The 16,334-nt window shown below is 42.0% G+C and overlaps 1 protein-coding gene across 10 annotated transcripts in view; it reads right to left on the bottom strand.

Moving 5' to 3' along the window:
* Positions 1-16,334, bottom strand: part of GLIS3 (GLIS family zinc finger 3) — a 674,957-nt gene that overhangs the window by 53,007 nt on the left and 605,616 nt on the right. For all 10 annotated transcript variants that reach the window (XM_061132893.1, XM_061132892.1, XM_061132901.1 and 7 more), the window contains one exon: positions 1,430-1,598. In XM_061132893.1, coding sequence (XP_060988876.1) covers positions 1,430-1,598 — 169 coding nt within the window. The remainder of the gene's footprint in view (positions 1-1,429; positions 1,599-16,334) is intronic.

Below are 16,334 nucleotides of genomic sequence, written 5' to 3'. Positions count from 1 at the left end.
CTGATCACTGGCAAGTCTGTGAACTTAATAGATGATTATCATTTGTTCTGGTTTGCTGACAGGTTTTGTGGGAGAAGGCTAATCATTTGTTTACACTTAGCCATGAACACAGAAGTGTTAAGATAAGGATAACATATTCCGATCCATGTTTTAATTGCCTAACAGATACATCCACACGGATGTTTCACAGCCACCTAAAACTCAAAACCCTAAAGTCCATTAATTATCATCCTGTCTTCCCCGCCCTTCCCTCTACTCAACACCCTCTTTTCCTCTGTTAATGGCACCATTTTCCACCTTGATGTCTTGGGATATAACTCAAGAATGAATTCTGGTCCTTGTTCTTTACCCCACACATACATTAATAATTAGTGATTCAGTATCCTAATAGCCCTTGAATAAACTCTCCATCTTATTGCTTTACTTTAGTTCAGGTCTTTATGTTGTTCACAAAGACTCCTACAATAACCTCCTTTGTATTTTCCCTGACTCTCCCCTCTGATTCAAGCCTTAATTACTTTACTATGTTGTCACTTGAGTTCCTTCTCTACCAAGGACTCAAAGGATGCTTCTTAAGTGAACAGATGTATTAATAAACAGTAGGCATAAATTTTTAAAATGTGGCTCAGTGGACTTAACACATTAAACAACTCCTAGACCAGGCCAACAGCAACAAAACCACAGATCGCTGGTGACATCAAAGATTCAAAACTTTATTCTTACTGCCTATTCAACCCATTATTTTGTCCACCTAATGTCTACTACTCCAGGATTGCATAGAGGTGCCCACAAGAACTTTTTCCCCTGTGGATGTTTAGGAGTAACCCCTCCATAGGTCAATTCAAGCCAGATGAGAAGTGGAGAGAACAGGAGAGGCATACTGTCATACCACAAGACAGCTGGGCAGTCCAAAGACAGGGACCTAAATGTCGAGATTTTAAAATTTTCTTTCAGAAACTCTTTACAAGGGTGGTATCAACACAAAGTATTCAGTGAACAGCCCCTTTCTGGTGGTGCATTTAAAATCCTGTGCCCTTTTATGTTGTACTCTTAAGATAACACTACTGATCTATGGTTCTGAAGGTACCATCTTATATCTGGAAAGCATTTCAACCTATAGGGACATTACCTTAAAATTGAATCCCTGAAACAAACTAAGGAAAGACAAGAAAATTCTGATCTGTTTTCTCAGTATCAGACACTTTAGTTGATTATTACCAGTATCTTCATTTTTTCCCCCCATGGAAAGTTAAACAGATAATGAGGTATTTGATTCACGTGCTCTGTGTATGTACTTTTAAAATGTCACCTTTGGGTAATTCAACCCACCAATGGATTATTAATAAAACTCAGCAACTGTCAAAGCTCTTCTCGGTGGAGAGAGGTTTAGCGGCGCCACCTATTAGAAGAGAGAGACAGATGGCCTTACCTCTCAGCTCCGGCGTCCACAGCTGCGAGTGGCGGTAACTGGGAGGAGGGGTTGTGGGGGCTCCCCTGTACAGTATGTCCCGGAGAAGGGTGACTGACAGGATGTGGGGGTGGCACGGCCCCGGCAGCTGTTCCGCTTCGGCTTGAGTGATTGCTGGAGAAAATGGAAGCTGAAATCAAGGGAGAACAAGCATCAGACTGCGCCCCAAATGAAGTGCATGCTTTTTAAATACTGAAGGCTGACAGCAAGCATATTTTAGGGGCTTGTTTGTTTTCCTCTTGGTGGTTTTCAGGGAACAGTTCTCCCCTTACTGGATATACACAGCTTCTGTTTTCATGGTGGAACAGGTTCCTGGCTAATGCACCTTTACTGCTGCCTGAGGAGTTCATGTCCGCTCACTCCAGGCTGATGTTCACGGTTTGCCTCATAAGAGCTGCCCTGCCCGGCAAGGGCCCCGTCTGGACACTGTGTAATTAGTCCATCTTGTAATGTTTGTACCTGGGCGAAGGTCTCTGTATTTGCACTTTTCAGTCACAGGGGATGAGAGTCAGGTAACAGAGCGTTCGGTCTGCTGACCCATGCTTCCCTCCTTTTCTTGGCGCCGCAGTGAGGCGCTGTGGGTCACTCCTAGCCTCCCCATCACTGCTAAATCCATGTAATTGAGAACAGAGCTTCCCCGGATCCTAGTACCACTGTAGGACCCTACGTGCTTTTAACTTGAGAGTCTAACCGACCCTGGGCATTTCCCAATGGTGTGATGAATAAATGTACCCAGTCTTTATAAAAAACGAGTCATCTCCCAACACCACAAAATATGGAAAAGTGGCCTCTGGGATCCTTTCCCACTGTTGTCTGTTATGACACAGAGAGTCAGTTACAGCCTCATTCTTGGGGGCAGTCTAGCCTTTGAGAACTGTACATGACCTCAAACTTAAATATGTACCCATTTAGATCAGTTAATTGGTACGGTATCATAGAAGAAACGGGGACCTGTCACTTTTAGAGTCTATCACTACCAAAGAGGCTCTCTCCAAGTCCGGACCTACTCAGCAGATATCTCATTATGCGGCAATAATAGCAGCATCATTATGCTGACTCTTTAACTGCCTTCTCTATACAAAGCTCTGCAGAGCTTTATACCCATCTCTGCTCTCTTTGAACTTACTCTACTGATATTAAAGAATAAATGGATTTAAAAAAATTTGAAAAATCAGGTTCAGGATTCAGAAAAAGAAGCCACATAATCAAAGAGATTTGAAGGTTTAGAAGTTCAGGAGCTGTATTTTTAGACCAGCACACTTTTCTCCAACCTCTCCAGGATAGAATTAATACCCCAGATGACCCAGCCCCCAAAAGCTTAATCCAATGAAACAAAAGTTCAAGTACTTAAAGGAACATGTGAGGAAGCAGAATTATCATCTTCCCGCTCAAAAAGCTACTGACAGGAATGTGATCTGATTTGAAGGTTTTATTTTTGGCAAGTCAGCATTGTGTCAGGATGACTTCTGTCCTCAGACGCCTGCGTCCTCCACTGTCTTCCAGGTCTTGAAGAGGTGGTGAGACTAGAAAATGCTTACTGGCTCAAAAGGGCAATGCGGGGCTTCTGTTGCCCGTCAGCCTCCAGAAAAGCTGCACATTTGCAAACTCGCTAGAGTCACCTATGAATCACTACCTCATTTATGCTCAGCTCGCTCAGGCAACCACATTCTGCTTGTATTCCAAATAATAATTTTACCCACGGGAGAAGGCTGTTTGGATTGACTGTGGCAATAGTTTCAATATGGGGTTTGTCAGCATGAAGCTTGGTGTTTTATATACTATTCCAAAAACTAATGGAATAATAAGAGGTCACAGAGACACTGTGAAAACACAACTAATTTTTTTTCTGCCTTAATGCGGAGACGTGAACTCTCCTATTTATTTTGTTGTACCTGCTGAATGCACCCATCACTTATTATCCCCTGGAGGTGTTTTTGTATGTGTGTGTGTGTTTATCACAGGGAAGTGCTGCCTTGCTGTTTACAACCCATGAGTAACAGAGAAATCTGGTATGCACACTCCACGCTCTGCTTTGTGTTTCAATAGAAAATGTGCTGCTTCCCAAAGGTCTACATCAGCGATATTAGCTTCGTTTTTGCATTAGCTGCAATGAAATAGGCTGGGAAATTTGGTATTGTGTGTAGCCTGCCATGCACTGAAAGTCAGGCCTATTTAAAGTCCTCTCCTTCAGTCTATGTAATAGCCAGGCCCAATCATCCATCAATCATGCATCCATCCACCCATCCTCCAACCATTACATTTTTAATTCAATATTTATTTGGTATCTACTACATGCTAGCCACTCTACTATATGTGGGTTCCTGTCCTTGAGGAGGTTGCAGTTGAATAAGGGGAACAGATCTCTATAAATCATTATATCAAAATACTGAGACTTACTAGGATGCAGCACCAAATGGTGTCCAAATCTTATTTGTGGCCTCCAAATGTGCCCAAATCTCTGGCCAAATCAGACAACTGACCACACCTCAAATATGTCATAGCAATTTATGCTACTGTGCTTTTTGCCTGTCATATCCTCTACCTTTCTGTACTTATTTCAGTATTTTTGCTGTGTGCATAGAGTTACTTGTGTTCTTCTCATTTATCTCTCAGTAGCCAATTATTCCACAAGTATTTATGGGGCACCTACCATGTGACAGACACTGAGCCAGGTTTTGGGATAGACTAGAGAACCAGATACCCTTGGTGACTACTGTCTCCAATGCATCATTCACGTTTATTCAGTAAATGAAGATGAACACGATCTAAATGCCATTGGAGACCATCCTGCGTTCCGTGAACAGGACAAGGACAGAAAGGAACATTCATCCACCAATTCCTGTCCCCCACTGGTAAAGGGTATTACTTCCCTCACACTTCCAAGTAGGTACATGTACCACAGTGGCTAAAAGTTCTCACAGATGCCCCACATCAGGGCATCAGAAAAGCCTGAGGACAGAAAATTAGTGCAATTGAGGGGAGGTGCTGTCAAGTTATATGTGGTTGCCATAGAAATGGCCACAGGTAAGGACAGGTAGTGAAGGGGATGTGAGATGGAACATAAGAGGTGTATGGTTTAGGTTTCAAGGCTCAGAAACTTTCCCTCCAGCTGTGCTGAGGTCACATGTTGACTGATCAACAGTTAAACATACATCTATAGCCCTCCCATTCACTGCTATAGCCAGTGAATGACACTGAAACAGGCAGAGACCCTTTGACTGGGGACCCCATAAGAATAAGGAAGTGAGACTTTAGGGTTCAATTTGAAGCAGATTAAAGAAAGTGTATGGGTTTCCCCGGTGGCTCAGCTGGTAAAGAAAGTGTATGGAACAGTTTCTTAGGTAGGGTATAAGAAATTACCTGTCAGCAAAAAGAAATCTATGATTTGCCTTTATATTCTAACAGACAGAATGAGAAGTATAAAACAAATTCTATTCTGCTTAGATAATCTTGTAGAAGCTTATAATTCAGTGTTGACACAGAGTGCTTTGCATGCAGAGTCCAAGGCAATGTTTGTGGATATTGCCTGAGACAAAAATAATGACCAGAGACTTGGAGGAATTAACTATAGAATTCTGGCTCAGATCAGTTCAGTCGCTCAGTCGTGTCTGACTCTCTGCGAGGCCTCCCTGTCTATCACCAACTCCTGGAGTCCACCCAAAACCATGTCCACTGAGTCAGTGATGCCATCCATCCATCTCATCCTCTATTGTCCCCTTCTTCTTCTGCTCTCAAACTTTCCCAGCATCAGGGTCTTTACCAGTCAACTCTTCGCATCAGGTGGCCAAAGTACTGGAGTTTGAGCTTCAACATCAGTCCTTTCAGTGAACACCCAGGACTGATCTCCTTTAGAATGGACTGGTTGGATATCCTTGCAGTCCAAGGGACTCTCAAGAGTCTTCTCCAACACCACAGTTCAAATACATCAATTCTGTGGCACTCAACTTTCTTTATAGTCCAACTCTCACATCCATACTTGACCACTGGAAAAACCATTGCTTTGACTAGATGGACCTTTGTTGACAAAGAATGTCTCTGCTTTTTAATAAACTGTCTAGGTTGGTCATAACTTTCCTTCCAAAGAGTAAGTGTCTTTTAATTTCATGGCTGCAATCACCATCTGCAATGATTTTGGAGCCAAAAAGATAAAGTCAGCCACTGTTTCCACTGTTTCCCCATCTATTTCCCATGAGGTGATGGGACCGGATGCCATGATCTTAGTTTTCTGAATGTTGAGTTTTAAGGCACTTTTTCACTCTCCTCTTTCACTTTCATCAAGAGGCTTTTTAGTTCCTCTTCACTTTCTGCCACAAGGGTGGTGTCATCTGCATATCTGAGGTTATTGATACTTCTCCCTGCAATCTTGATTCCAGCTTATGCTTCTTCCAGCCCAGCGTTTCTCATGATGTACTCTGCATGTAAGATAAATAAGCAGGGTGACAGCATACAACCTTGACGTACTCCTTTTCCTATTTGGAATCAATCTGTTGTTCCATGTCCAGTTCTAACTGTTGTTTCCTGATCTGCATACAGGTTTCTCAAGAGGCAGGTCAGGCAGTCTGGTATTCCCATCTCTTGAAGAATTTTCCACAGTTTTTTGTGATCCACACAGTCAAAGTCTTTGGCATAGTCAATAAAGCAGAAATAGATGTTTTTCCGGAACTCTCTTGTTTTTTCGATGATCCAGCGGATTTTGGCAATTTGATCTCTGGTTCCTCTGCCTTTTCTAAACCCAGATTGAACATCTGAAAGTTCACAGTTCACATATTGCTGAAGCCTGGCATGGAGAATTTTGAGTGTTACTTTACTAGCGTGTGAGATGAGTGTAGTTGTGCGGTAGTTTGAGCATTCTTTGGGATTGCCTTTCTTAGGGATTGGAATGAAAACTGATCTTTTCTAGTCCTGTGGCCACTGCTGAGTTTTCCAAATTTGCTGGCATATTAAGTGCAGCACTTTTATAGCATCACCTTTCAGGATTTGAAATAGCTCAAATGGAATTCCATCACTTCCACTAGCTTTGTTAGTAGTGATGCTTTGCTAAGGCCCACTTGACTTCGCATTCCAGGATGTTTGGCTCTAGGTGAGTGTGAGTGATCATACCATCATGATTATCTGGGTTGTGAAAATCTTTTTTGCGCAGTTCTTCTGTGTTTTCTTGCCAACTCTTCTTAATATCTTTTGCTTCTGTTATATCCCTGCCATTTCTGTCCTTTACTGAGCCTATTTTTGCATGAAATGTTCCCTCAGTATCTCTAATTTTCTTGAAGAGATCTCCAGTCTTTCCCATTCTATTATTTTCCTCTATTTCTTTGCATTGATCGCTAAGGAAGGCTTTCTTATCTCTCCTTGCCATTCTTTGGAACTCTGCATTCAAATGGGTATACCTTTCCTTTTCTCCTTTGCTTTTCACTTGTCTTGTTTTCACAGCTATTTGTAAGGCCTCCTCAGACAGCCATTTTGCTTTTTTGCATTTATTTTTCTTGGGGATGGTCTTGATTCCTGTCTCTTGTACAGTGTCACAAACCTCCATCCATAGTTCACTAGGCACTCTGTCTATCTGATCTAGTCCCTTAAATCTATTTCTCACTTCCACTCTATAGTCATAATGGATTTGATCTAGGTCACACCTGAATGGTCAAGTGGTTTTCCCCACTTTCTTCAATTCAAGTCTGAATTTGGCAATAAGGAGTTCATGATCTGAACCACAGTCAGCTCCCGGTCTTGTTTTTGCTGACTGTAGAGAGCTTCTCCATCATTGGCTGCAAAGAATATAATCAATCTGATTTCGGTGTTGATCATCTGGTGATGTCCATGTGTAGAGTATTCTCTTGTGTTGTTGGAAGAGGGTGTTTGCTATGACCAGTGCATTCTCTTGGCAGAACTCTGTTAGCCTTTGCCCTGCTTCATTCTGTACTCTAAGGCCAAATTTGCCTGTTACTCCAGGTGTTTCTTGACTTCCTACTTGTGCATTCCAGTCCCCTATAATTAAAAGTACATCTTTTTTGGGTGTTAGTTCTAGAGGGTCTTGTAGGTCTTCATAGAACCGTTCAACTTCAGCTTCTTCAGCATTACTGGTCGGAGCATAGACTTGGATTACTGTGATACTGAATGGTTTGCCTTGTAAATGAACAGAGATCATTCTGTCATTTTTGAGACTGCATCCAAGAACTGCATTTCAGACTCTTTAGTTGACTATGATGGCTATTCCATCATAGCAGTTCATGACTCAGATCATGAACTCCTTATTGCAAAATTCAGACTTAAATTGAAGGGAGTAGGGAAAATCATTAGATCATTCAGGTATGACCTAAGTCAAATCCCTTAGGATTATACAGTGGAAGTGACAAATGGATTGAAGGGATTAGATCTGATGAGTTCCTGAAGAACTATGGATGGAGGTTTGTAACATTATATAGGAGGAAGTGAACAAAACCACCCCCAAGAGAAGAAATGCAAAAAGGCAAAATGGTTCTCTGAGGAGGCCTTTCAAATACCTGAGGAAAGAAAAGAAGTGAAAGGCAAAAGAGAAAAGGAAAGATAAACCCATCTGAATACAGAGTTATAAAGAATAGCAAGGAGAGATAAGAAAGCCTTCCTAAGTGAACATCGAAAAGAAATAGAGGAAAACAATATAATGGGAAAGACTAGAGATTTCTTTAAGAAAATTAGAGCTACCAAGGGAACACTTCATGCAAAGACAGGCACAATAAAGGACAGAAACAGTATGGACCTAACAGAAGCAGAAGATACTAAGAAGAGGTGGCAAGAATACACAGAAGAACTCAAGAAATACAAAAAAGATCTTAATGGCCCAGATAACCATGATGGTGTGATCACTCACCTAGAGTCAGACATCCTGGAGTGCAAAGTCAAGTGGGCCTTAGGAAGCATCACTACAAACAAAGCTAGTGGAGGTGATGGAATTCCATTTGAGCTACTTCAAATCCTAAAAGACGATGCTGTGAGAGTGCTGTACTCAGTTCAGTTCAGTTCAGTTCAGTCGCTCAGTCGTGTCCGACTCTTTGCGACCCCATGAATTGCAGCACTCCAGGCCTCCCTGTCCATCACCAACTCCCAGAGTTTACTCAAACTCATGTCCATCAAGTCGGTAATGCCATCCAGCCATCTCATCCTCTGTCATCCCCTTCTCCTCCTGCCCCCAATCCCTCCCAGCATCAGGGTGTTTTCCAATGAGTCAACTCTTCGCATGAGATGGCCAAAGTGCTGCACTCAATTTGCCAGCAAATTTGGAAAACTCAGCAGTGGCCACAGGACAGGAAAATATCAGTTTTCATCCCAATCCCAAAGAAATGCAATGCCAAAGAATGCTCAAACTACCACACAATTGCACTCATCTCACACGCTAGTAAAGTAATGCTCAAAATTCTCCAAGCCAGGCTTCAATAGCACATGAACCTAAAACTTCCAGATGTTCAAACTGGATTTAGAAAAGGCAGATGAACCAGAGATCAAATTGCCAACATCTGTTGGATCATAGAAAAAGCAAGAGAATTTCAGAAAGACATCTACTTCTGCTTCATTGGCTATGCTAAAGTCTTTGACTGTGTGGATCACAACAAACTGTGTAAAATTCTGAAAGAGATGGGGATACCAGACTGCCTGACCTGCCTCTTGAGAAACCTGTCTGCAAGGTCAAGAAGCAACAGTTAGAACCAGACATGGAACAACAGACTGGCTCCAAATTGGGAAAGGATTACGTCAAGGCTGTATATTGTCATCTTGCTTATTTAACTTATATGCAGGGTACATCATGCAAAATGCCAAGCTGGATGAAGCACAAGCTGGAATCAAGACTGCAGGGAGAAGTATCAGTGACCTCAGATTTGCAGATGACACCACACATGGCAGAAAGCGAAGGTGAATTAGTGAGCTTCGTGATGAGAGCGAAGGAGGAGAGTGAGAAAGTGGCTTAAAACTCAACACTCAGAAAACTGAGATCGTGGCATCCAGTCCCATCACCTCATGGCAAACAGGTGAGCAAAAAATGGAAACAGTGACAGACTTCCTTTCCTTGGGCTCCAAAATCACAGCAGATGGTGACTACAGCCAGGAAATTAAAAGAGATGCTTGCTCCTTGGAAGAAAAGCTATGACCAACTTAGACAGCACATTAAAAAGCAGAGACATTACTTTGACAACAAAGTCCATCTAATCAAAGCTAGGGTTTATCCAGTAGTCATATATGATGTGAGAGGTGGACCATAAAGAAGGCTGGGTGGCGAAGAATTGATGCTTTTGAACTACGGTGTTGGAGAAGACTCTTGAGAGCACCTTGGACTGCAAGGAGATCAAACCTTGATCCTAAAGGAAATCAGTCCTGAATAGTCACTGAAAGGATTGATGTTGAAGCTGCAACTCCAATACTTTGGCCACCTGATGTGAAGAACTGACTCATGTGAAAAGACCCTGATGCTGGGAAAGATTGCAGGCAGGAAGAGAAGGGGACGACAGGTTGAGATGGATGGATGGCATCACTGACTCGATGGACATGAATTTGAATAAGCTCTTTGAGTTGGTGATGGACAGCAAAGCCTGGTGAGCTGCAGTCCATGGGGTAGCAAAGAGTAGGATGTGACTTAGCGACTGGACTGAACTACAGAGCACGGCTTTGCAATGTTCATCTAAATCCCAACCTTTATATACCTTAATATACAGTGGACACAACTTTGGAGTCAGGTAGTGATGGCTTCAGTAGGATTGCCCTTGAATCTTTGAAAGATCCACATTTCTCAGAAACTTCCATTATGGCATAGCAAATGCATCCTACAGAGACTTCTAGGAATTTCCAGCTATCAAAGTCTATCTACCCAGGATTCTATCTCACTGTGGTGTAAGAATATTCTTTCATTCTTTCAAACACAATTTTCTAGCCCCTACCATGGACTTCCCTGATAGCTCAGTTGGTAAAGAATCTGCCTGCAATGCAGGAGACCCTGGTTCGATTCCTGGGTCGGGAAGATTCCCTAAAGAAGGGAATGGCTACACACTCCAGTGTTCTTGGGCCCCCTTGTGGCTCAGCTGGTAAAGAATCCGCCTGCAATGCGGGAGACCTGGGTTTGATCCCTGGGTTGGGAAGGTCCCCTGGAGAAGGGAAAGGCTACCCACTCCAGTATTCTGGCCTGGAGAGTTCCATGGACAGTCCATGGGGTTGCAGAGTCGGACACGACTGAGCGACTTTCACTTCACTATGGACCAGACAAGTGCTGATCTCTTAATGTCTCACATACCTGAGAACTTCACATAAACCAGACCACTACAACAAATACAGACAAATGCTTGAGCTTTGCCAAGTGATTTTTTTTTTAACCTTGGGAAGATAATCTCTATGTTAAGAGTGCAAGGGTAAGGTCATTCGCAAAAGGAAAAATTTCCTTCCATACACACTCAGAATGATTTTCCAAACTCTACTAATGGGGCATACAATGAGGCCTATCAATCAAAGCCTAAGGAAGAGAACTGAACCCTCCAGCATCCAGGGCAATATTAACAAAACTGTTGTGATCAAATAAACCAGCACACACAGGCTACCGACAGGGGCATCACCTCAGGGGTCAGTGTTGATTTCAGGGCTGGAAGAGGGCTTTTAGGTGAGCCCCTAGACCGTGCTGATGACTGGCAGCTGGAACAACTGATTAGGCACGGCAGAGCAACATATTGGAAATTCTTATTGCTTTTGTGATTAAGAGATGGTGGACTCCCCAAGGAAATAAAAGCTTGGTCTTGAGATGAATTTGTGAGCCCTTCTTCCAGCAGAGGACCAGCAGCTGGCCTCCCTGCTGCTTTAGGCTTTCTTTCTCTCTGGGGCTTAGCTCACCAAAGTCCCTCATCCCATTTCCTTATAGAGGTAGGTGGAGGTGACTCAGTCGGGCTTTTTAATTTTGACAAAGCAGCATTTGTTGATCTATGTGGTCCCCAGATGTCATCTCACCAGCTACTGGGACCATGGCATTCTAGGCTTGAGTCTTTAACAGGCTCAGTCTAGTTTGGATTAATAGGCAGCTCTCTCTCTCTGTACCCAAATGAAAACAATTAATCTTTATGTCTAGTGGGTATGGACAGGATACCCCTGGGAATACTTCAGTTGTCACATATTCACTGTGGGACTGGAGGGAGGCAAGGCGTTCACAGCATTCTGAAATGAAATCTACTTGTCTCGGGCCCATCCCCAGAGCCAGGGACACTTCCATAGACATCGTTTGGTGACTCGGTTTTCATCATTTTAGAAGGCAGGGAAGAAGATCTCCCTTGTCAGGCTTAGGTGTTAAAAATAGTCAACTGGAGGGCATATTCCTGTTCAAAACTATATGGGCAACTAGAATCTTGCTTTTCAAGCTTTCATTTGCAAACCAACGACCAGGGCAAAATATTGATTTGGATTCACTAGGTCTTGGAGGCAGTGAATGCTGAGATTCTGAATTTCTATTCAGCTCCCAGAGTCCCGGGCGATGCTGAGGCCGCTGGTCAGCAGCCTTTGAGCTGCACTGCAGACTGCTGTCAGACTGCGTTCGAGCCGTCGGTGTTGGACCATAGCTCTGCTGTTATTTCATCTTCTTGTCTGCCTCACACCCCAGTTTCAACACTTAACATCGATTTAGTACTTTGCAAACTCCTCTCTAGTTTCTCCTGATTAGGTTACCTGGCACAGGTCATGTGGCTCATAAGTAGTGGACCTGGAATTTAAACCTGGGAAACCTGATTTCAGAGCACAAGCCTGTAACCATCACACTATATTGCCTCTCAAATGCAGGATGAATGCAAAAAAAGACCCTAAAGAAAGGCATAAGAGTGTTGATACTGTATCAGAACTTGTGCACACTCCATTTGTAAAGGCTGTGTGAGATCGCTAGAAACTCTTTCCCCACCACACACAATGCATGTGCATAGTTTAACCACCAAAATGTTGATTACGGGTAAAAAGGATATTCCCACTTTTGTTTCTACCTACCCTAAAAGCACTTAAAGAGGCCTCAACGTGGCTGAAAGAAAATTTCTAGCTCTGAAAATTAACTCAGGCAAGAAATTAACTGCAGTATTTGGTTTGGAAAACAAACAGCTAGTAGGAGATGTGCTTTTTCTGAAATAAAGATTTCAGATGCTTGTCAGGAGCATATTGAGCCACTGATGGGGAAAGAAAGAAGGCAGGGAGGGGTTGTTCATGAACAATCAGATGTATGCACCTGTTACCAAAGCGAGCATGTTGTATTATGTTGTGGGCTGTAAGGCCACTGTCTCCATCAATGATACACGAAGAAGAGATTTGCTGGGCAGATCTGTGGCCACTGGGAAGTTATAGTAAATCTGCTTTTGGAGTCATTTATGATTACTTGAAAGGCCATGGTGCTGCACTTCATAGAGGGCCTACTCTCATAGGAAAGGGAGAACCTATCCACAAACTGTGAATTCTCTTATAATCAGTGTCAAAGTAAGGCTGGGACACTGAGCAATGACATTTAATGCTTGGTGACTGGTACATGGGGAGAGGTATGGACTTACCTCTCATCTTTAGGGCTTTATTTCCAGGGTCTGGGTACAGTGGGTAAGCTGGCTTTCACAGAGATATTAAAAAGAATTAGAGGCCCCATTCAAATGGAAAGCTCAGTCTTGTCTCTCTCTTTTCTCTCCAAGGTTCCCTGCAGGAGACATTTGAACCTGGGAACGATTTGGGAAACAGCTGAACTGCAGTGAAAATTTTAGCTCCTTCGGGCTCACCAGAAATTAGGCACTTGGGAGAGAGTGTCAGGGTGGTTATTAAAGGAATAAAGAGTATACACTGTGGGTCAGGTGGGCCTGGGTTTCGATCTGAGCTTTACCAATTACTAGCAAGGTGTCTTGGGCAAGTCACTTAGCCTAAGCTCTGTTTCTTCATCTTGAGTAAGGATAATACCTCGCAGGATGATGATAATTATATAATACATAGAAAACACTTAGCACAGTGTGTGGACCATGGTTAAGTGCTCAACAAATCATTGATTCTATTCCTTGGCTATTTATATTGCTGTAATTAATCTTATAATTAATAGGATGGGGAAGACAAAGGCATATGTTGCTCTAAAATGGTAAATCTCCAATGAAGAATGGCCTCTTACCTAAAGATGCATACAAATACAAACTGTGAACCAGAGTCATTTTAAAATGCAGGAGAGTCACTGTTTGCAGATGACATGATCCTCTACATAGAAAACCCTAAAGACTCTACCAGAAAATTACTAGAGCTAATCAATGAATATAGTAAAGTTGCAGGATATAAAATTAACACACAGAAATCCCTTGCATTCCTATATACTAACAATGAAAAAACAGACAGAGAAATTAAGGAAACAATACCATTCACCATTGCAACAAAAAGAATAAAATACTTAGGAGTATATCTACCTAAAGAAACAAAGGACCTATACATAGAAAACTATAAAACACTGATGAAAGAAATCAAAGAGGACACAAACAGATGGAGAAACATACCGTGTTCATGGATTGGAAGAATTAATATTGTCAAAATGGCTATTCTACCCAAAGCAGTCTATAGATTCAATGCAATCCCTATCAAGCTACCAACGGTATTTTTCACAGAACTAGACCAAAGAATTTCACAATTTGTATGGAAATACAAAAAACCTCGAATAGCCAAAGTAATCTTGAGAAAGAAGAATGGAGCTGGAGGAATCAACCTGCCTGACTTCAGACTCTACTACAAAGCCACAGTCATCAAGACAGTATGGTACTGGCACAAAGACAGAAATATAGATCAATGGAACAGAATAGAAAGCCCAGAGATAAATCCACGAACCTATGGACACCTTATCTTTGACAAAGGAGGCAAGGATATACAATGGAAAAAAGACAACCTCTTTAACAAGTGGTGCTGGGAAAACTGGTCAACCACTTGTAAAAGAATGAAACTAGAACACTTTCTAACACCATACACAAAAATAAACTCAAAATGGATTAAAGATCTAAATGTAAGACCAGAAACTATAAAACTCCTAGAGGAGAACATAGGCAAAACACTCTCCGACATAAATCAAAGCAAGATCCTCTATGACCCACCTCCCAGAATATTGGAAATAAAAGCAAAACTAAACAAATGGGACCTAATGAAACTTAAAAGCTTTTGCACTACAAAGGAAACTATAAGTAAGGTGAAAAGACAGCCCTCAGATTGGGAGAAAATAATAGCAAATGAAGAAACAGACAAAGGATTAATCTCAAAAATATACAAGCAACTCCTGAAGCTCAATTCCAGAAAAATAAATGACCCAATCAAATAATGGGCCAAAGAACTAAACAGACATTTCTCCAAAGAAGACATACAGATGGCTAACAAACACATGAAAAGATGCTCAACATCACTCATTATTAGAGAAATGCAAATCAAAACCACAATGAGGTACCATTACACGCCAGTCAGGATGGCTGCTATCCAAAAGTCTACAAGCAATAAATGCTGGAGAGGGTGTGGAGAAAAGGGAACCCTCTTACACTGTTGGTGGGAATGCAAACTAGTACAGCTGCTATGGAAAACAGTGTGGAGATTTCTTAAAAAACTGGAAATAGAACTGCCATATGACCCAGCAATCCCACTTCTGGGCATACACACTGAGGAAACCAGATCTGAAAGAGACACGTGCACCCCAATGTTCATCGCAGCACTGTTTATAATAGCCAGGACATGGAAGCAACCTAGATGCCCATCAGCAGATGAATGGATAAGGAAGCTGTGGTACATATACACCATGGAATATTACTCAGCCATTAAAAAGAATTCAGTTGAACCAGTCCTAATGAGATGGATGAAGCTGGAGCCCCTTATACAGAGTGAAGTAAGCCAGAAAGATAAAGAACATTACAGCATACTGACACATGTATATGGAATTTAGAAAGGTGATAACGATAACCCTATATGCAGAACAGAAAAAGAGACACAGAAATACAGAACAGACTTTTGAACTTTGTGGGAGAATGTGAGGGTGGGATATTTCAAAAGAACAGCATGTATACTATCTATGGTGAAACAGATCACCAGCCCAGGTGGGATGCACGAGACAAGTGCTCCGGCCTGGTGCACTGGGAAGACCCAGAGGAATCGGGTGGAGAGGGAGGTGGGAGGGGGGATTGGGATTGGGAATACATGTAAATCCATGGCTGATTCATATCAATGTATGACAAAACCCACTGGAAAAAAAAATAAATAATAATAAAAAAATAAATAAATAAATAAATAAAAATAAAAAGAATTCATTTGAACCAGTCCTAATGAGATGGATGAAGCTGGAGCCCATTATACAGAGTGAAGTAAGCCAGAAAGATAAAGAACATTACAGCATACTGACACATGTATATGGAATTTAGAAAGGTGATAACGATAACCCTATATGCAAAACAGAAAAAGAGACACAGAAATACAGAACAGACTTTTGAACTTTGTGGGAGAATGTGAGGGTGGGATATTTCAAAAGAACAGCATGTATGCTATCTATGGTGAAACAGATCACCAGCCCAGGTGGGATGCACGAGACAAGTGCTCCGGCCTGGTGCACTGGGAGGACCCAGGGGAATCGGGTGGAGAGGGAGGTGGGAGGGGGGATCGGGATTGGGAATACATGTAAATCCATGGTTGATTCATATCAATGTATGACAAAACCCACTGGGAAAAAAAAAAATAAAAGTAAAAAAAAAATAAAAATAAAAATAAAATGCAGGAGAGTATATACATCATACTCTCTAATAATAAGTATTTTTGTTCCCCTTTTCTAATGCAAGTTACTATAAAGGTTCAGGGCCTGTGAAAGAATCCTCATAGGGTTAAAATGTTGCACTTTATTTTTCATGAGTAATACACACCTTTGAGT

Source organism: Dama dama, chromosome 29 (genome assembly GCF_033118175.1).
Source record: "Dama dama isolate Ldn47 chromosome 29, ASM3311817v1, whole genome shotgun sequence".
Lineage (NCBI taxonomy): Eukaryota > Metazoa > Chordata > Mammalia > Artiodactyla > Cervidae > Dama > Dama dama.
The sequence above is the reverse complement of the archived record's forward strand: the minus strand, read 5'-3'. Positions and strand labels throughout refer to the sequence as shown.